Raw genomic sequence first — 21,855 nt, forward strand, 5'->3', positions numbered from 1 at the left:
TATATATATATATATATATATATATCATCATCATCATCATCATTTAACATTCGTCTTCCATGCTGGCATGGGTTGGATGGTTTGACAGGAGCCAGCCAGGTAGAAGGCTACCCCAGGTTACTATGTCTGTTTTGGCAGGGTTTTTATGGCTACATGCCCTTCCTAACACCAACTACTCCACAGAGTAGACTCAGTGCTTTTTACGTGCTACTAGTACAGACCCAGCAATAATCCATCTGATATTGTGCTTTCTTTTCCTTTTATGCAGTTTGCTCAAACAACTTGTTTATTGGGCATCAGAGGGCATCAGATGCTGTGTGTAAAAGAGAAGACTGCCCTGGTATGGTCATGTGATGCATATAGATGAAGACAGCAGCATAAAGAAGTGCTGATCTCTAACTGTGGAGGGAATGTGTGGAAGAGGTAGACCCATCCAACCCATGCCAGCATGTAAGGCAGATGTTAAACGATGATGATAGACAGAGAGAGTAGGGTTGGGTGGTATTATCAAGAGAAATGTGACATAATCTTCCATGCTGCATTGCAGTATTTGAACTTGTAGGTAGAATTCAACTCTTAAGGAGTGCAGAACAGGTTTCAGCCAGTGTTTACTCTCCTGTTGCTTATAACTACTATACCATGGTTTCATTCAGTCTTGTATCCAGTAACTCTTGGACTACAATCTTTTTTATCAAGATGACATGACCTTCCTCCAATATCATAACAACATATTTGAACATTTCATATCAACTGGCTATTTGTTTTCCACTATCACATATGGTCCTGCCATCATAGTATTGATTATTTTCCATTTCCTCTTCTGTCGCCTTTCCTGTGTTGTCCTTGTGGCAAACATATGTAATTTCCAAAAGGCTCTATATTTATTCAAGTGCAGACACATGAATGTTCTGTCATGATTAACTAGGTTTACAGCTGCTGCTCATCTATTGTGTATGCTATCTTTATAGCCATTAAACTGTCAGTGACTCTATCTACTTAACTGTAAATAGACATATCATGTTGAGGTATAATTCATTGTTATAAACAGTAGGATACTTTATAATACTGAGCTGAAATATTCTCTTGGTTTGGGAGCACTAGCATAGCTGGGGTGGGGTGGGGGCAATAAGGGCAGTTCACTTGCATGGCCCTTTTAAAGGGGCACCACTTTTGGGTCTGCTGTAGGCAGTAAGTACTTTTTGTGGGCAAACAGAAGGGCTGCCCCAGGTGGCACACACTCTAGCTATGCTAGTGTTTGGGAGAAGTCATTAGATTCCTGTTACTGATTGTGTTCTGATAACCAAACAAAGTTGATTCTTTCTACTTGTTGAACCTAAGTTCTATTACCTTCCATCAAACTATTTCTTGCTAACCCATAAGCTAGATAAGTTGAGCATGAATGTCAGCCTCCTCTAACTCCACTTTATTACCTCTGTGTCCCAGTTTCAGGAAGATTCAAAAAGCCATGGATACTCAACAAGAAACTAGATGTGTGCAGAGATAAGCACAAATGTCATGATTTCGATGATGAGGATCATTGTTTCCATATGACTTGTTAAAGGATCATCATTATAATCATCATCACCGTTATTGTCATCATTGTTGTTGTTATCATCATCAGTCTCATCTTCATTGATCATCATTCATTATCTATGATCATCATCAATCATCCACTACCATCCCCGTTGTCATACTCAACATCTTCCCCCTCACCCCCATCTCACAATCCCTACTATCATTCCTTGGTTTTTATATCCATTTAGCTGACTTGAGTTGGAAAGATTTCTAGACTTCTTCTTCCTTGAACGTTCTCTGAAAAGATACCCATCTCCATTTAACCTACTTGCAGGATATTGCAGAGGACCCCAAATTCTTTTTAGACTCAGCAAGTGCTGAAGATTTTGCACAAGGCAGTTTAGGAAACTGTTGGTTTGTTGCAGCTTGTGCTTCTGTAGCTGAGCACCCTGATCTATGGAAAAAGGTAAGATGAAATGTAACCCACTTATTGTAATGTTGAAGATAACGAGAGATTGTTTAAGACTAATTTTTCTTATAAAAATAGACAAAAAATTTATAAGTAAGGTTAGATGATGATAATATCAGTTCTGGATGAATGATAGGTAAAATCAATGTGTATGCTCAAAACTACATTTTACTCATTACTCATTGAAATTACTGCTTTCAGTTTTAAAATTTTATAATCTGATTTCAATTATCGATAATGATGATGACTGAAGTAAAGCTCCACATGTTATCTCACCAACAAATAAGTAGTACCAAGTACCAACAGTATTTCTATTTGTTCAGTTATACATATTTTCTCCTTAAACATTAGTTCTGTAGTAGAACAGTCAGAAGCTTTTTTCAAACTGAAAACGGTTTCATTCCTCTGATAGCTATTTACTTGATGTTGATTCTCTTGAGCAAAACATGACCATCACACCTCTATAGACACCAACATTGTCGTGTCTGAGAAATTACTAAGTAATTTCTTCAGAGCTGCAGTTTAATGAGTGGATTGGCATATCAACTTCTGTTAGAAGAGTCAGTAGTTCAAACACCGTTATCACCACTGCATTATAACAAAGACCAGACAGCATAGAACGCCGAGCCGTAAAGAGTTCATTTGAGAAATTCTGAATCTCATCAAATAAAACCTTTTCAGCTTTTAAAATTTTGGAATTTTGATAATTTTCATCCAGTTTTAGAAAGGGTTAAATTTCCTCCAAAAGTTTTTCTCTACTGCACCCAAACAAAATCTGTTCATTTTACATACACCTTTCCATGCTGTCCAACTAAAATATTTTGCTCAAGTGATTCTGTATTTCTTAAAATAGATAATTTTCAACAATTTGTTTTTTTTTTAAATTCTTAAATAACAAGTTTAATTCATTGCTCAGTTTAACTACATTAAATGGCCTTTGAATGCCTTTAGCACAGTCCATTCCATTGCAAGCATTTCGGTTAGTCTCCAATTTGAGAGTTACTTCCTCTCATTATATTCCCAGACTTTGAGGTTTTGAAAAATGTCATATGTGCAGACTTTACACTTCTGATAAAACAATTCTTTCAAACCAGGTGGCAGTATCATAAGGTTTACTGCAAGATTACTATTTAGAGTGAGTCTGTTGTGGAGATGTTGTTATAACTTAGATTGCAATGAAATTTACTGGACTGACATTTGTTAAACACACTGTGGCAAACCAAAGCCTTTAGGTATTCTGACATTGAGTTTTGGGCCTCATTAGTAAGTTGCCTTAGTTTTATACATGTGTAATGTCTTTGGTATTCAGGTTGTTCCAGATTATGAAGAACAGGAATGGAGTCCTAAGAATAAATATGCAGGAATTTTCCACTTCAAATTCTGGCAGATGGGTGACTGGGTTGATGTTGTTGTTGATGATCTTTTACCAACAATTAATGGAAAACTTATTTTCGCTCATTCAACTTCAAAGAATGAATTTTGGAGTGCTTTACTTGAGAAAGCATATGCAAAGTAAGACCAGTTGTTTATTTTATGAAGAATTCTTGGACTATGTTCATTTCTTAAAGAGCTTCAGCTATTTTTTTTTTTATTATCTTCAACCTATTATTAATATAATCTGAAGGCAAACATGCTTTTGAAATTAATCTTAACATTTTGTTATTATAAATTTAAATTTGATTCAATTTAATTAATTTTAAAACATTCTCTTAACCTTCATGCTTCTAAATTAAATAATCCTTCCTTTATACCTACCTCTCTATCTGCCTATGTGTGTGTGTGTGTGTCTTCCACCATCTGTCCATTCAGTCATCCATCAGTTCATCCTAAATACACACACACACACACACACACTTTGGGAAAGGCATAAATATCATTAAATTCTATTTTCTCTCTCTCTTCTATATCTTTTTCGTCTGTCTCAAAGTAACAAACAATTATTTGCCCTGTCAATATTTCGATAGGTTGTTTGGATCTTATGAAGCACTAACAGGAGGGAAATCCCGTGATGCTATGGTTGATATGACTGGAGGTGTGGGAGAAAGTGTGAGATTAAGTGAATACAGAAGTCAAGAGAAGAAAGCAGAACTATTTAAATCTTTGCTCTATGCCTACGAGAACAAGGCTTTGATGAGTGCATCAATAATGGTAAGAAACAGCATTTCAGTATTGATACAACTCTCAATATCTTTATAGTTTATCAGTTTATGACAGATGTTGAATTGCAATAATGACACATATGTGTGTGTGTGCTTTTGTATATTCCCCCCCCACACACACACACACTAACCGCTTGACAAATGGTGTTAGCATGTTTGTGTCCCTGTAACTTGGTGGTTCAGCAATAGACGCCGATGAAATAAGTACCAGGCTTTAAAAAAAGTTCCTGGGGGTCGATAACTTCGAATGAAGAACCCTTCAAGTCAGTGCCCCAGCATGACCTCAATAAAATAACTGAAACAAGTGAAAGGTAAAAAAATTTTCCAGATGATGATGATGATGATGATATGGAAATAGAATTCTAATCTTATCATGAACTTACAAAACTAACTTTTCCAAACAATACCTGTATATCTTGCTAAATCTTTCCTAATACCATATTCCCTTCATTGTATATCTCTTTTATTCAGTGACCTTACTCCGTTCTCGCCTATTCCATCGATGTCTTCCATTTAAATATCAAATTGAAAACAATTTTTGTTTTTGCCGTTTTTTTTTTTTGACGTAAACCCATTCAAATACCAACGGCTTTACAAAGTTACTTCCCTTCAACAGCATTACTTATTCTTCCTCCCTTTACAAAACTTTTTTATATTATAAATGAATTTCTCTTTTTATTTAATTCAAACCTGTTGCATCACAGATTTTTTTGCCACATTTTATAAAGTACTTCTACTTTTTATCCCAATGATCTTAGCATCTGACTCGACTGAAAGATTATTACATCAAGTTGGTATTTTCAGAAATGAAAAATCTCAAATGCAGGAGAATAGCTGTTATATTTCTTCATATCTAAAAATACCAACTCACTTGAAGCTTCAATGTTTGTTATAAGTGTGTGTGTGTGTGATTTAATGTACACTATTAATGAGCTGCTAATAATTTCTTGTCATTAAAGCACCTGGTTAGGACAGGTTTTATAATGCGCTTGACCACATGTCTTAATGACGAGAAAGTATTAATAACTCCTATTTTAATACAGTGTACAGTAAGTGAAATTTTTCTCTCACTGGGTAGAGTACATATTTGTTGATCATATCTTAAATGGATCCCAAAAACTACATACATGACCTCACAGGAAGCTGTATACACTGTAGTAAAGACAGATGAAAGAGAGTTGCTGCTCGCAGGGAGAGAATTATTTCTAAGCAGATCCATCTTTTGTCTTCTGTTGCAATGTAAAACAACGGTGCTTATATGCACTGAAAGTGAATATTAGAGTTTCTGACATGGTAACAACTATCACAGTGTCTTGTGTCCTAACACAACATCCATATTTAAGTGGGGATAAGTATTACCTTTTGGTATTAAGACTACTTCTGTTGTTAATCTATATAAATATCTTAAAATCGTTTATGGGAAACGTTTTGAATATGCAAATAAAGCTCCTATTCCATTATGCCGGCCACAGTCTAATGATGCTGACTGGTGAACCAGTTTTGGGAGTTGCATCGAGCTGTATCGATATAATGTAAGATAAATATAATAATGGTAATAACAATAATCCTTGGATAGAATCTATGGACATTTAGTGCATTGCTATGTGTGTTTCGACAAATCATATGTCTTAAGATCACAGTCCATATTCCTGGGATGATTACAATGTAGTCCATAGTATCCATGGGAAAATATTATGCACCTGAGATTGTTTTGTTAATGTATTGCTTATATATATATAGATATATGTTTATGTATGCATGAGTATGTATAACTATTAATGACTTATTTCTCTGTGTATAGCCATGCCTATAACTATGAATTCTCATATCATTTTCAGGCAGTGACACAAAGAGAAAGGGAGGCTGAAAATGAAGAAGGTCTTGTTAAGGGGCATGCCTATAGCATCACTGCTGTTAAAAAACTGATGATTGGGACATCTCTTTTAGCTTATTTCAAACGTGAAAAAGTCTACATGGTTCGATGTCGAAATCCTTGGGGTGGAGTTGAATGGAAAGGTGCATGGAGCGATGGGTAAGTTCCTTAAACAATGGTTTACACACATGCACGCACACGAATAATAGTTCTTAGAAGTGGACATTATTAATAATAATGACTTCTTTTAGTTAATTAATCAGAATAAAAAGAAATATTAGAAGTAATGGAAGTATTCTTTCTTTCTGTATTTATTTAAACAGATAGAAAAGGTCTCTGAATTTTCTTAAGGAAATGAAATCTTATTATCTTGTCTTTTTTTTTTTTTGTTGCTATTTTCAAGTGTTGGGGAGGCAATCTTTGTTTCTACTTAACAAAAGAGTGATTACATTCTTCTATAACTGGATGAGATGTTGATTATCATTGATAGGTCATACAATATATAGAAGAATATTAAAATTTTGTGCACAAATAAAGGCAAACCAGCCATCAAGAGGTTAGGAATCACTACACAGACAGGGTTGGGGCACCTCCACACTCTGTCCACATTATGCTTTGATCCTTCGAATTTTCCCATGTGCATATTCGAAGACCTCCATATCCCATGGGAAGTGGTTCATTCATTGTGTAAGGATTTTAGGGTGAGTGGGAGTGTCTTTAGACTGGTTTTAACTCTTCTATCTTCGTTCTCCTTCATTCAACCATTCCATCAGATCCTTCTTACTAATTCAGACAACTGTAATGTTCCGATTTTCTCAGGTGATGGGTTTTTTTCTTTTCTTTCTTGACAGATTTTTTTCGTCTCTTGTGTTCTGTCTGATCTCACTCTCTCTTTTGGCTTTTGTCACTTCTTCCTTTGTTTATTGTTCTGATGGTTTCCTGCTTTTCTTCGTGTTCTGTCTCCTGCAAGACTGCAGGAAGGAACTGCTCTCTCTCGAGCTTACAGACAACTTTATATTTTGCCTGCCTCTGGCACTGGTGTCATTGAGACTGAGACAATGGGATTTGTCTCTGCTACTAATCTGGCTCTCCATTCTTGGTACTGTAACCATTCTGTGAGAACAATGACTGTAGCAGCAACCATGTTCCCCATCTTCGGAGCCTGCTGTTATTTGCTGCCTCCCTCCCCCCCCCCTTCTTTTCTTCTAGGTAGAAGGCTATCAGGTGTCCTTTAGTACCACATCTATAGAAAGTAAGATTTTTATCTTGCACTACCACTTTGATTGGCATCCTCTCTGCTTCTGCACATCATCATCATCATTATCATCGTTTAACGTCTGCTTTCCATGCTAGCATGGGTTGGACGATTTGACTGAGGACTGGTGAAACCGGATGGCAACACCAGGCTCCAATCTAATTTGGCAGAGTTTCTACAGCTGGATGCCCTTCCTAACGCCAACCACTCAGAGAGTGTAGTGGGTGCTTTTACGTGTCACCCGCACGAAAACGGCCACGCTCGAAATGGTGTCTTTTATGTGCCACCCGCACAAGCCAGTCCAGGGGCACTGGCAACGATCTCACTCGAAAATCCTACGGGAGCCAATTTCATTATTTTCTTCTGTGTGTGTGTGAATATCCAGTGTCACTTCCTCTCTTGTTAAAACCTCAGCACCAAATTGGACAGGTTGTAGATAGAAAAAAAAAAAAAAATTCATAAAATATAACATCTAAAAGATAAATCTTTTGTGTCTTCTGTACTGGGATATACATTTAAATGATTTGAAGTCCCTTTTTTAAAAACAACCAAAATTCATGCAATAAAATTTATTAATGACCCCACTTTCCTTAGAGCTGTCACAAGAGATATCCATAACAGCAAAACACAATAATAACAATGTTGATGACTCTGCCCGTCACCACCAACAGTGACGGCAAAGACTACAATGCTGTTGGTAATAACGAAAATAGCATTTTTTTCCCAAATATGTTATAATTTATTACTTCTTATTTTTAGGTCACCTGAATGGCAAAATGTCAGTGAAAGTACAAAGAAAGAACTTGGATTAACTTTGGATCACAATGATGGAGAATTCTGGTGGGTATTGAGTGCAATAAGCAAGGTATCACCATAGTTACAACTAACACCACCACCACATGATATAACTACTATTATTACTGTTAGCACTATCATCATATATTTACACCTTTTAATTGAATTGATTAGTAAACTCTAGAATTATCAAAAAGTTTAGAAGTAATAAAAACCCTGATTTAATTGATTTTTATCATCAGGACTTGTTTATACTAGCAGGACCCATGAAAATTCCATGGTATAAGTCAGTACATTTGAAACATTATATTAGTATACTGAACACAAGCAAGCAGTTTCAAAAATCCTTTTGATATCCTCCCATTTAAAAAGGTATCGTTTATTTACCACTTTGTTATACATTTGACAGATATGATGTGTTTTAGAGGTTAAGGAAATAAAAGATGAATTCCTAAATAGAAGTGGCTGGTTTCAAAGAAAGAAATAAAGCTCCATCACTGAAATTTTGATTACAAAAATAATAAGTGTTCCATGTTGAATTTTAGAAATATCTTACAGGTGTTTACTCTTCCACTTACAGACTGTATCTATAATTTGAAGATTATGTTTATAATGTGTGAGTTAGTGGATTAATTTCTTTGGCTGAAAATCCTAACTTTTCGAAATTGTCACTTAATGCTGGTTAATTTCTAATTTGTAGGATGGCGTTTGATGATTTTTGTCAATTCTATACTGACATTGATATTTGTCATATTGTGAACACCAAGAGGTTGACCTTCAAAATGTCATGGAAAGAATTTAAGTATAAAGGAGAATGGAAACCACCTAACAGATGGGGAGGATGTGGAAATAATGAAAATTTCTTAGACAATCCTCAGGTTGGTTTATATAAAGCATACTATGTAATGCATCTCTTTCACTCTCAGCTTCCTTTCAGGAAAATTCTCTGATTTTCACTGCTTTTTCACAACTTACTTGATTCCATTGTAATTAATATTGGACCATCCCATAAATAATGCAGTTTTTTTTTCAATTGCATGAACTAAAAGTTGTAGGGGGATGGGATAAACTACCTGCATCAACTTGCTGTAAAAACAGGTAGTAATTTTACCCTGTGCTTATTCTTAGTGCAAGTTTTGAAGAGTTCACTTTGATTTTTTCAAAGCTATAATGGAAGTGACAAAGGAGTATATTTGGCATATTTTGCTTTATGAGTTCAATAAAGGCAACAAGGCAATGGAAAGTGTGAGGAATATCAATGCTGTATATGGGGATCAGACAATAAGCGTCATCCAGCATCAGTGGTGGTTCCAGAAATTCTGAGCCAGAAACTACAGCCTGGAAGATCTGTAGGGCTCAATAAGGACATCCTGCAAACCCTGGTAGAACAAAATCCCATCATAACTGTTGAAGAACTAGCAGAGAAGTTTGGATTTGGTCATTCAACCATTCATTGACACCTGCATACCATCAGAAAAGTCAGCAAATTAGGTCAGTGGGTTCATCTCAAACTTTCCGAGTCTGATCACATGCAGAGAGTGAATGTGTGCTCTTCTTTGCTGTCACGTCTCAAGAATGAACCTTTTCTAGACCGAATAATGACTGGTGACATGAAATAGGTTCTCTATAAAAATGTCAAGTGCCAATAACAGTGGGTAGGGATAGGAGAAACACCAACACTCCAGGCTAAAGAAGGTCTTCACCCATGTAAGGTATTGTTATCTGTTTGTTGGGATATGAAAGGTTTAGTCCACTTTGAACTTTTAAACCCAAACCAAATGATAACAAAGTAGATCCACTGTGAGCAGCTTAAGTCAGCACTAGAAAAAAAAAATGACCATTTTTGGTTTCAAGATGAAAGGTGTTCTTCCATCAGGATAATGCAAGGATGTCATTCCAAAGGCTGGAGTAGCTTGAATGAGAAATGATGCCCCATCCACCATATTCCCCAGACATTGCTCCATCTGATTATCATTTATTCTGCAATTTTCAAAATCATTTGGATGGACAAAATATGAATTCTGTAGATGAGATCAGAACAGTACTGGAGGAATATTTTTCACCACAGACAAGTGATGGAAGAGAGGCCTTGCAAGTCTACCAGATAGATGGAAGAGCATTGAAGAAAATGAAGGAGAGTATATTTTAGATTAAAAGAGAACTTCATCTTAATTTTGAAGAATAAAAGAAGTATTAAAAAACTGCAATATTTGAGGGATGATCCAATATTTATGCCTCTAATTTAGAATAAAAGCTGAATTATTAAACTGATTTACTTCAAAGTGATTTTCACTAGATATTTTATGGAAATTAAGTTTACTTAGACAAACATCAAGTTTTGATGGCAACAATAATATGTAATTACTTCTGACATTGGAACTATTTAGAACAAACACCACCAGTAGTATTTTGTTATTGCAGTGTATACAGTATTAACAAGAGAGTAGCTTCTACATAACTGTTTCACATGTTTGGTATAGTAACTATAGATTACTACAAAAAAAACAAAAAAACTCTTATTTTAACATAAGAATGATTTGTTTATGCTCCAAAACAAGATAATGCATCCCAGCAACAGAGGAAAGCTGCTGGAAAAACTGAGCGAATGGTTTCTTTGATCTGCTGTGTTTGCCAAATATCTTCTGACCTAGACAAAAACTAAACAATTAAGACAACATCATCAGAAACAACTTAAAAACAAAGACAAAAAATTAAGAATTGAAATTAGATTACAGAATTGGTTTGTTGGGAGTTTATCTTCAATTTTATGGCAGTCAGCTTTCCCCTTTAGATAAACTGAAACAAATTCACTCATCTCTTTTAATGCCGGAGTCACAACTGGATGAATTTACTTTTTACATTATTAATACATCATGGGTTATGAATAAGTCTTTGGTATTGTATCTATAAGCATTTAATGTTGTCATAAAATTATTAGATCCAGAAAAGGCATTTTTTAATTAGCTATCATGAAAATAGAAACAGTTTCATTGCTATTTTTAACTATTTATGAAGATATGTTCATCTCTTTGTTTGAAGATGTTAAAATGTAACAGCCAGAGATTGCTTATTAAAATTATCATTAAAATCATTGTTAACATCATCATTGTCATTGATATTGTTGTTGTCATCATCAACATCGTCATCAATACTCTTATGTATGCTTTTCCATGCTGGTATGGCTTGGATGGTGTGTCGCTGTTCAAATCACTCCTTACTTGAGGTTACTGCTCAGGGACTACAACTCACTCTTGTGTTTCATTTTCAACATGTTTTTATGCCTGGATGCTTTTTCTAACATCAGCCATTTAATCGAGTGGACAGGGTTTATTCTATCATAACAGCACTGGAAAAGATATCTAGTTCCCATAGAGAATATACAATGTTTTCACCATTTGTTCAAGGCAACATAACAGCGAGTGATGAAAGAGAGAGAGAGAGAGAGAAGCACTAATTAGAGTGAGAAGGTGACAAAGGAGAGGGTGGTGGAAGAGAGATAGTGGTAGTTACATATTGCTATTGGTAATGAGAAAGAATGCAAAAACAACATGAGTAGCATCATGGGAGAAGCGAGGACACTAGGAAGGAGACAAGATTATGGAAAAAGAAGAAATGAAAGTCAAAGAAAGTGATGAATTGCATCTGAATGATGGGTAGGACTCTGAAGTTTCTTGATTTTAGATTATTTCTTCCATGTCTGGAATTTCTTCTCTAAATTTTCTATGGATTCAGTTACAATAGCAAGGTCATTTATACAGAAGTTCCTGTGGACAGCCAGTCGTCTCTGTTATGGCAGGGAAAATTATAAGTAGAAGAGTGAGAACTGTGCTTTGTTGAACTCCTAATTTCTTGCTGATTTGTTCATCACTAGTTTCATTGTTATCTTTGCTGATTCGTTTTTATTATCTGTTTTCAACGTTGCTATGAAGAAGATAAGTTGTCAGATCCAATGTTACACTTTTATGTTCTGGTTATCATGATTGTGAAGCCCAACATTTTCAGATTTGATTGTAGCCCTGTTTTACTCGAGACCTGGGTTAGCCCTTATCCTCAAAGACCAGTCAAAGATCGATAACCAGCACTCCACCGAGATATAAAAGCTGAGTAGATAGAGTATGATATAGTAGATTCATGAGGGTGTGAGTTCATATTGTAATGCAGGTATTTTATGTTACCCTAGACATTCAATTCTCTTTACCACTGGCATGTTACCAGCAAAAGACCAAAATTCTAACCAGGTAATGTTTTCTCTCTCATTGTCTTACTACTAAAGAAAGTAGAGTTAGAGTTTAGTTGTATAGAATATTGCTGTTTAGAAATGGATTCAGGTGGTGATTCCTTTAAAAAACGTATGAATATTACACCATTGCAACGCTTTGCTCTCCTCTTTAAAGATCAGATATCTCATAGTTACCATAGTTACCATGTTAAATTGCATCATATGAAAACAAATTCCAAATAACATAATATTGTGTATTTACGCAGTATCTATTCCGTATACATAATACCCAAGAATTACTACTGTCTTTGGAACAATCGGAAAAACGGTCAAGTAAGAAGAAAGGTAAAGAAAATGATGTGATTGGCTTCACAGTTTTTCGGGTAAGCAAAACTTATAATTTAAAGAATGTTATTATTCATTCTTTCGTATAATTATGGCTACCTCTAAACTATTTACTGAATAGAGCCTAATATAGTTCTGGTCTCATCTAAACTTGACAACTATTTACTAGATGAAGAATCCTTTGTTTCAGGTAACCTTCTTTCATCTGCCCCCCCCCCCCACTCTGTCTTACCTAAGCACCCTACTTCAAACACTTTTCCTATCTTCCCTTTCAAACTGAACTTCAAACTATATATTAATTTCATTGATATTACCTCCGCTGTCTTTCCTAATTAAGTAATAATAATTGATGATCTGATAGAGAAGGATTTATTTTATTAAAATATTTTCTTTACTATAGTAATATCACTAGTAAAACATATTACTGGCCTAATATACCAATGTGTGTATGTGTGTGTGTGTGTGCGTGTGAGCATGTGTGTGCATGCACTCATGCTTGTGTATTTGTACAGATCCCATGTATGTCTGCGTGATTGTGCTTGTATATCTATTTGGTACGGATTGCCTCTTGATTTAAAGCTAAAATCTCAAAATTTCTCAGTTTGAAACTCATTTTCTTACTAGGTATGAAAAACAAGACAGTGTCACTTCCATTTCGAACAACATGTGCAAAAGTTTGAATGTCACAACTTCCTATTTTTGTAATTTCCCTATTGTTGTATTTAACCTCTCCATCGATGCTAACCTGTATATTTGACTGATGAAGCTTGCTTTGATGATTTGACAATATCTTTATCTTGGAACTGCTTCTTGCACGAGTTGTTTCCACTTATTTCCTTACTCTTTAATGTCAGAAACATATATTTGAAAGGATTGGAATTAACAGTAAACATCAAATCAAAACACTAATTGTTGGAAAATCCTGATGACTTTTCTCTAATTCTTTGACTGACTGCAGTGGATGGACCAAATATTCTATAATCAGTTGAATCATCATGACAATATTTGCCTGGTAATATTAAACTTAGATGAATGAAAAGTTATAAAAATACTGGTCTGGATTAAGCTTCAGGAGAATGAGGGACCATGGGGTTTTGTAACATTCTGAAATTTTTCAAACATATCTAACAACATAAATACACTAGTAACACTGTCACCACCACCACCATTGCTGCTGTTGCCAACAGCGCCGCTGCCGGCACCACCACCACCACCACTACAACAGCAGCAGCAGCCACTGCTTCCACCACAGTAACAACAATTTGTTAATGGGTGATAAACTAAAAGTGTTTGCAGTGAAATAAAAACTCGATATTTGAAAGACATGTACCTGAACCAAATGGCCACCACCACTAAGTGAGCAAAAAACTTGATGAGTTTTTTGATTTTGAATTATGTTATTGAGTGAATTTGTAGAATTGGTACTGGACAAAATATGGCTTGTATTCAGTTAAATAATTTTCTATTCTGTATTGAAATACTACTGAGGGTTGACTTCCTTTCATAGTTTCAGAGTCAATAAAATACCAGTAACAAACTAGGGAAGTGATAAGTAACTGTTTCCCTCTCTCCAAATGTTTGGATTGCTTTGCACTTGTGTTATTTAATTATTCGTTGTTAGTCATAATTAAGGGGCAACAAAAAAGTATAAATGTTGTTTATTAGACACATGTCAATGTAACGTGTCCATTATGCTACTAATTCCTTTCTTCTATATAGTTGCATAATATTTTCGATATCATTTTATAATATGTAATTCAATGTCAGTCTCTTCAACTTGTTCACTAATGAGTTTATAACTGGACACACATTCAGACTCAGAATCTTTGTTCTCTCTGCCATTTACAGCCTTGCTAAGTGATGGCAAGTGCTTCCATGGAGAGGTTTGATAACACTGAAGCATGTCTACAGTTGCTGACCATATTTGGCATATCCCCCACCACACCACTACGTTTTCCTTTTTTATTTTTGATAAATTTTGTATTTTAGACCTTATCTTTCCTAAGAAAAATTAATCATTAAAGTTAATGATTATCAACTGTCTCCATTTAATTGTAGCTCAACAGTAAATAGGTACTATGTGTATGTAAAGTTTAAGCAAATAAAGACTGTAGAACTGATAGAAGTTCCTTTGTTTGAAAGAACTATCATATACCCCCAATGATGGGGGAAGAATCAATGAGAAACAATTCCACAGTTATCTCCCTTTAATCTTTACATTTCCTACCACATTTAAAAAAACAAATTCTTTTTAATTTCTTAAAATTTTACCAGATAAAAACCAAGTCAGGGTTAGAGTTTGCTATTTTTGTTTTTTGGTTTTATGAATCTATTTTTTATTTTTTTTTTGATGAAATTCTAGGCTGGCATCAATCAGAAATATAGAATTCACAACAAACTCTACGATAGAATCCATTCTGGCCCCTTTTCTAATGCTCGAGGAGTATTTGCAAGAGTTGCTTTTAAAAAAGGGGTTTACTGTGTCATCCCATCGACTTTTGAATCGAAAATACGTGGTGAATTCATATTACGTATTTATGCTACTTCAAACATAAACTTGAGGTAAAGTTTATTTATGCTATCAACATTCCTGTTGTTATTGTTGTGAGAATGGTAAATGGCAGAATTTATAGAATCTTAGAATGATCCTTTGAAATCTTGCCAGAATCAACCTTAACTTTATATCCATTCTAGTTGATAAATTAAGTACCTGTTAAATAGTTGGGTGGTAGTAAAATTTTCCTTCAAACATTAGTCTTGTGCTTCGTTTAGATTTTTCTGATTAAAGTATAAAAATTTGTCATTATTTTTCCTCTATCCCAGAGAACTTATAAAAGAGGGTCCTAAAGCTAAGCGCTTCTTCAGAGCACCCTATTTAGCAGCTACAGCAGTCAATATTTTTCGTGGAGAACAGCTTTTTTCTGACACCAGTCAACGTAAGTTATCTATCCCTATCTCTCTCAAATATAATCCTACACTTTGTGTTGCCTTGAAATTCTCTTACATAACATGACAAAATTATTACACGTTTTCCTTTTTTTTTTTGTTTTTTCATTCTGTAACATTAACCAAATATAACCTGACCAGTTGATAGTAAGAATTTTGCTGCTTTATTTATGTGCACTCTATATGAGTTTAAACATAATATGCTGTATTGAACTCTATAAAATAGAACAGAAAGAAAATAGAATTCACGGTACTGTTTATTATTCATTATTATCATTTTGACCCATCAGGTATCAGTGCCTCACAGGTGAGATACTAATACAAACAGTGCAGATATGTCTTATCAGATGACAATGTCAAAAAGTACCTTGTGTTTTAATCTCTGCTTTGCTTATTTCAATTCAAATACATTTCAGTTGTTGTCGTTCGCTACCTGTAAACACAAGAAACTTGGGTTATAATGAAGAACATGTCTCATATAAGAATTAAAGTAACTTTTATAAAGAATCAAAAAATTAAATAGATATAAAAATAAGTAAGTGAATCAAATAATATGCTTTACCCAGATAATGAAACATGTTAAATAAAACCATGGATAGGACAAAACACAACTGGAAATTCAAACTGGTCTTAGGCAACCTTTATACTTATGTTCTTCATTTTAATCCAAATTCCCTGTGTATACAAGTAGCAAACTGAAAGAAGGGAAACAGGGATTAAAAAATGAGGTACTTTTTGAGAAGTCACCTGATGAGACACATCTGCACCAATGATGCAGCACAACTGTTTGTCCAGCATCTCACTTGTGAGGAGGCACCTATGCATCATTGGTCAGAAGGATTCTTGTGAATAATAATGAGTCATGTGAATCCCATTTTCTTTCCCTCATATTTTATAAACTCTGTGGGCATGAAGGGATTCCTGAAAGAAACCCAACGTCATTCAAATCCCTATTGTTGTGACATGAGAAAGCTGAAGACAGCGAACTGGCTTTAAAGGGCATACTACAAAGTGTGAACCCAAATTCAAAATTATTATTTATATATCATCATCATTGTCGTTTAATGTCCATTTTCCATGCTAGTCTGGGTTGCATGCTCTCTCCCTCAATAATAATAATAATGATAATGGACAAGTGAAGAGAACAAGGTAGTAATGCAGTGCTACTTGGAAAGTTAACCCAGAGTAGGAAGTTACAGAAAATGTATGTTAGCACATCATCATCATCTTTTAACGTCTGCTTTCCATGCTGGCATGGGTTGGGCAGTATGACTGAGGACTGGCAAGCCAGGAAGCTGTGCCAGGCTCCAATCTTTTCTGACAAGGTTTCTGTAGCTGGATGCCCTTCCTAATGCCAACCGCTCGAAGAGTGTAGTGGGTGATTTTTGTGTGCTACTGGCACAGGTGCCAGTTAGACAGCACTGGCAACAACCACACTCATATGGTGCTTTTACATGCCACCAGCATGGGAGCCAGTCTGGCAGCACTGGCATCAACAAGGCTCGAATGGTGCTTTTTTCATGCCACTGGCACAGGAGCCAGCCAGGTAGCACTGGCATTGACCATGCTCAAATGGTGCTTTTTACGTGCCACTGGCACAGGTGGCACTGACATCGACCACGACAACGATTTCACTTGACTCAACAGGTCTTCTCAAGCACAACATATTGCCCGATGATTGAAGAGTACTTTTAAACACATCAGTTATGCAGTGCTGGCATTGGCCACGGTTATGATATTACTTGGCTAATCGGGTCTTCTCAAGCACTTATCTCCGAAGTTCTCACTCACTTGTCATTGCCTCTGAAGCCCAATGTTTGAAGGTCGTGCTTCACCACCTCATCCCAGGTCTTCCTGGGTCTATCTCTTCCACAGGTTCTCTCCACTGTTAGGGTGTGACACTTCTTCACGCAGCTGTCTTCATCCATATGCAACACAAGACCATACCAGCACAGTTGCTTCTCTTGCACACCACATCTGATGCCTATTATGCCCAAGATGCTTCTCTCAAGACTCTTACACTCTGTCGTACATGCACATTGACATTGCATATCTAGTGAAGCTTCATTTCTTTCAAGCCTATGCATGTCCTTGGCAGCCACAGCCCATGTTTCACTGCCATGTTATATGGCTGTTGCATAAATGCATCATACAGTCTACCTTTCACTGCCCTTTGTTACCAACAGAGGTAGCAATTCTCTGAACTTTGCTCAGCAGAGACTAGTGGACCAGTTTGATGCTATTAGGGGAAATAAGTGGATGGCAGAATTAGAGTTAGAAGATTTTGCAAGGGAACTAAAAAAGAAAGACCAAAAAGTAAAATAGGTAAACAACACAAACCAGGATGAAGTAAGATGCATAAAGGATATAATTCAAGCCAAGGAAGAGCCTACAAGGGAAAATAATAGCACTAACAATAGCATGGATAGAGTATAAGATAGGCTATGATAAGTGGATAAATGAAGGTTTGAGTTTATTTAGTATTGTAGACAAGATAAGAGAGTTAATTAGCTTTAGCATAAAGAAATGGAAAGTAGATCTCTACTCAGGTGACACAACATTAGGGCAAGTTAAGATTGGGAGGAATTTTCCAGGGAGACTCATTATCCCCTTTAATATTTGTGTTAACCCCACCTACTAGTTTAGTATTAAGCAAAGAATAAAAAATAGATAGATTCTTTAATTCTAAGTGTAAGACTCTTCAGCAAAGATATAGTTATGGAATATGGTATGAATAAGTGTGCAATATTAGTCATAAAATTTACCAAAGAAATGTTGTGATTGATGTGAGCAATATGTTAGTTATATCATAATATAATACATACTCACACATACACATATCTCAACTGATGTCCACCTACACATAACACACATATAACACAAGCACACTTAGCACAACACATAAGCAACTCATGATATGTAAGGAATTAGAATCTATCATAAAATACAGTGATTGAAGGAGTCTATTAGAGAAGAGCAACAGGAATATATCAGAGGTTAATATATTTGTATAAAAATCTGAATTATTGAGCATCTTAAAAGACAAACTTCCTGTTGCTATTTCATTCAGGTTTATTTCTTGTGACTTTGGTCACAGTTCCTCCTTTTAGTCTAAAGTGTTCAACACTCTTTCCTTCCCACTTCATAACTTGCTTCTGCTGTCTCTTCCACTCTAACTCCTTATTTCTACCTTGTATTGAACTGTCTGCATGCATGATTGCCTGTTTCACAAACTGCTTATTCCTATGTATATACTGATATATCTAATATAACTTGCTTTGTAATAATTTCTTGCTCTCTCTTTCACCTCTCTTATCACAGCTACTGCTTTCTCCTTCCAGAATAAAAAAAAAAAGGAAAAAAACCCAACAAAAAGACTCGACACGTGACCTAGCCTTTTATAGTCATATATAGCATGTACATGTGTGTATATGTGTTTGTATGTGAGTGTGTGTGTCTGTATGTATATGAGTATTTGTGTGTGTGTGTGTGTGTGTGTGTGTGTATTTAAGTCTGTGTGTGAGTTTGTGTGTGTAATATTTATTTATTGGTTGGTTTTCTATATTCCTCAGTTTACCATATACTCTTCCCTCAACCCCACCACCATGTTCTGACATTTCTTGGAAATATTTATGTTGCAGATAAAGTATATTGTATAATACGGTGTGAGAAAAAGAAGCAGAAAATTCCCAGCTTTAAGGGAATTGAAGAATTCAATTGGAATACTCGAGCAACATTCTTTAGACAGAAGCCTGAAGAAGATGTTAAAGTTGAGGTAAAATACACGCACACATACATATATACATACGTATATACACATACATCTATACATACACATGTTAATGATATTTTGTCCTTTATATACCTGTATGCATGTTCACGCAAACACACATACATGTATGTATGTATGTATGTATATATGGAAGAAGAGTGTTGTAGTTCGATTGAAGCATTGTAGTACAGAAGTAAAATAATGAACGAAAAGGGAAATAAAGAAAGTTTCTAACAATGTAGAGATGAAAAGTGAAAAACCTTTATATTTTGGGCACAAAGGCCCATCTTTCGGAAGTGTACAATCTCTCCCACCCCCGATCTTTGTGGTATCAACAACATCATCATTCGAGAAGCTGCTGCTTCTAGCACAAGCACTGAACTAAAACAGAGTCATTGCCCATCCTGCAATCCAACTAGCAGGATCTATGTAGACACCCACTTCTGAAGATGGGCCTTTGCACCCAAAATATAAAGGTTTTTCAACTTTCATCTCTGCATTGTTAGAAACTTTCCTCATTTCACTGTTCATTCATATAAATAAATGATTATGATGTCATATGTGTGTGCATGTGTATATATACATCTATGAATTTGTGTTGCAAGATTCATGATGTGAAACCATGTGTTGAAACAGATATTGTTATATTTCGAGATGGTCATTTCTTTTTTTTGGTCAAATAAACACATGCATTATATATTTGTTCTTCACTTGTTTGTTACTGTTCTTATTTTATCTTATGTCCACAGTCCAGAAATCTTTCATCACACATCTGCAACCTCTTCAGTGACCCTTTCTATCCACATGCATCCTCTTACTCTGTTTAGTCCATTATGTCCTTCTGTGATGTGTATCCATATCTGCACATGCATTTGCATGCATGCATGTGTGTGTGAGTGTGTTTGTACATGTGCATATGCATGTCTATGTTATGCATGTGTGTGTATATGGGCTTTCCCACTACACTGATATTCTGTGTTCTTTATATTGTTTTTTTTTTTGTGGTACTTTGACCCCTACCCTCACCTACGTTTTCTCTTCTGCTGGTCTTGACCCTTACTTTTGATATTGTTCTTGCTTATTGTGTTGTTTGTATCTTTATATAGTGTTTTTTTTTTGTTTATTAATCTCTATTTCTTATATTTATCTTTGGAATGTGAATATTTGTCTTTTGTGTGTGTATTACAATGTTTGTATTTGTCTTTTTTTTCCTCTTCTGTCTTTAGTTGTCCTGTTGCATGGTGGGGTGGTGGTGGGTGTTATTGTGTTTTCTGTTGAGGCTCGGTCTGTCTATTATTATGTGCCTGGCCTCTGTAATCTAAACATCATGTCAGTTCTATGTGTTAATACTGTAACTTCTATGTTATTAACCAAGACTCTATGTCCTCCTTGAGCGTGTTGGTAGGGTACTGATGACCTTTTTTCTCTTTGAGTTCCTGCTAGTGTTCCCCTATTCACTCTCCTATGCTGCATGCTGTCTCTTCAATGTAAGTTACTGTTTTGTTTCTGCACCATCCCCCAGTACACTGTAAGCTATAGACTACATTCCTAATCTTACAGTTAACCTGTAGGTTCACCCTACACACTATACAGTTGTTCTCCATGCAGAGTCCTATTTAAAACCAGTAGCCTATAGTTCAGGGGCTGGTTAGGGTAGTCTATTATTACCTTAATACTCTGGTGAATGGAGTTAGCTATTTGCTGGATGCTTTCCATAGTGTTAGATTCTAGATCTTGACATTATCTTGTGGAGGTGCTTTGTCCACTCTGTTCATAGCATCCACATAGCAGGAGCACATGGTTAGGCTTATGGAGTTCTCTGATGATCTCTCTGAGTCTCCTATCCCACTGTACCATATATAGGTTAGCCACATTATCAGCAATACTGACTGATGGCTACACCTTCCTCTAGGGTACATATCTTGTTATTAAACTTGTATATGTGACCCTTAAGTGTGTGTGACTAAAACTCACACCCATCACATGTGCGACCATCTTTTTAACCTAAAATTGTCATTTTTGGGAGTCTGTATAACTGTATAACTCCATCTGTCTATCTAGGGGTATTTTTGGCCATTGAGGTTATAGTAGGGAGTTTACCTCTTACCAATCTTGTGGAGCAGAATCAACTGAGGTCATGTTCATCTAAGTAATCCTTGTCACATGTCAGGTGATCAATGAGAATGATGTGGAGTTTCATGGTGTTGACACAGTAAAACTAGGCCTCCTCCTGAGACTGACATGGCCCATTTACACACACATAAGCACACACATGTAAGACATAGACATGCATATGCACACACATACAGACAAAGAAGTAAATGTACGTGGATGGAAAGGGTCACTGAAGAGGTTACAGATGTGTGATGAAAGATTTCCAGACAATGGACATAAGATAAAATAAGAACAGTAATAAATGAGTGAAGAACAAACATATAGCACATGTGTCTATTTGGCAAATTAAAAAGAACAAAAGGACCATCCCAAAATATAACAATATATATATA

At 35.6% G+C, this 21,855-nt stretch overlaps 1 protein-coding gene and 1 long non-coding RNA gene across 4 annotated transcripts in view; one reads left to right on the forward strand and one right to left on the reverse strand.

Moving 5' to 3' along the window:
• LOC106871671 (calpain-5) overlaps window positions 1-21,855 on the forward strand; it is a 43,177-nt gene that overhangs the window by 18,576 nt on the left and 2,746 nt on the right. For all 3 annotated transcript variants that reach the window (XM_014918257.2, XM_014918255.2, XM_014918256.2), the window contains 10 exons: window positions 1,850-1,981; window positions 3,294-3,496; window positions 3,949-4,132; window positions 5,982-6,175; window positions 8,031-8,111; window positions 8,767-8,944; window positions 12,552-12,668; window positions 14,993-15,192; window positions 15,454-15,566; window positions 19,218-19,351. In XM_014918257.2, the coding sequence (XP_014773743.1) occupies window positions 1,850-1,981; window positions 3,294-3,496; window positions 3,949-4,132; window positions 5,982-6,175; window positions 8,031-8,111; window positions 8,767-8,944; window positions 12,552-12,668; window positions 14,993-15,192; window positions 15,454-15,566; window positions 19,218-19,351 (1,536 nt within the window). The remainder of the gene's footprint in view (window positions 1-1,849; window positions 1,982-3,293; window positions 3,497-3,948; window positions 4,133-5,981; window positions 6,176-8,030; window positions 8,112-8,766; window positions 8,945-12,551; window positions 12,669-14,992; window positions 15,193-15,453; window positions 15,567-19,217; window positions 19,352-21,855) is intronic.
• The window catches only part of LOC128249768 (uncharacterized), a 38,984-nt gene continuing 32,944 nt past the window's right edge, over window positions 15,816-21,855 (reverse strand). The window contains exon 2 of the long non-coding RNA XR_008265871.1: window positions 15,816-16,009. This is a non-coding gene — a long non-coding RNA (uncharacterized LOC128249768). The remainder of the gene's footprint in view (window positions 16,010-21,855) is intronic.

The sequence above is a fragment of the Octopus bimaculoides genome, chromosome 18, assembly GCF_001194135.2.
Source record: "Octopus bimaculoides isolate UCB-OBI-ISO-001 chromosome 18, ASM119413v2, whole genome shotgun sequence".
Classification (NCBI taxonomy): Eukaryota; Metazoa; Mollusca; class Cephalopoda; order Octopoda; family Octopodidae; genus Octopus; species Octopus bimaculoides.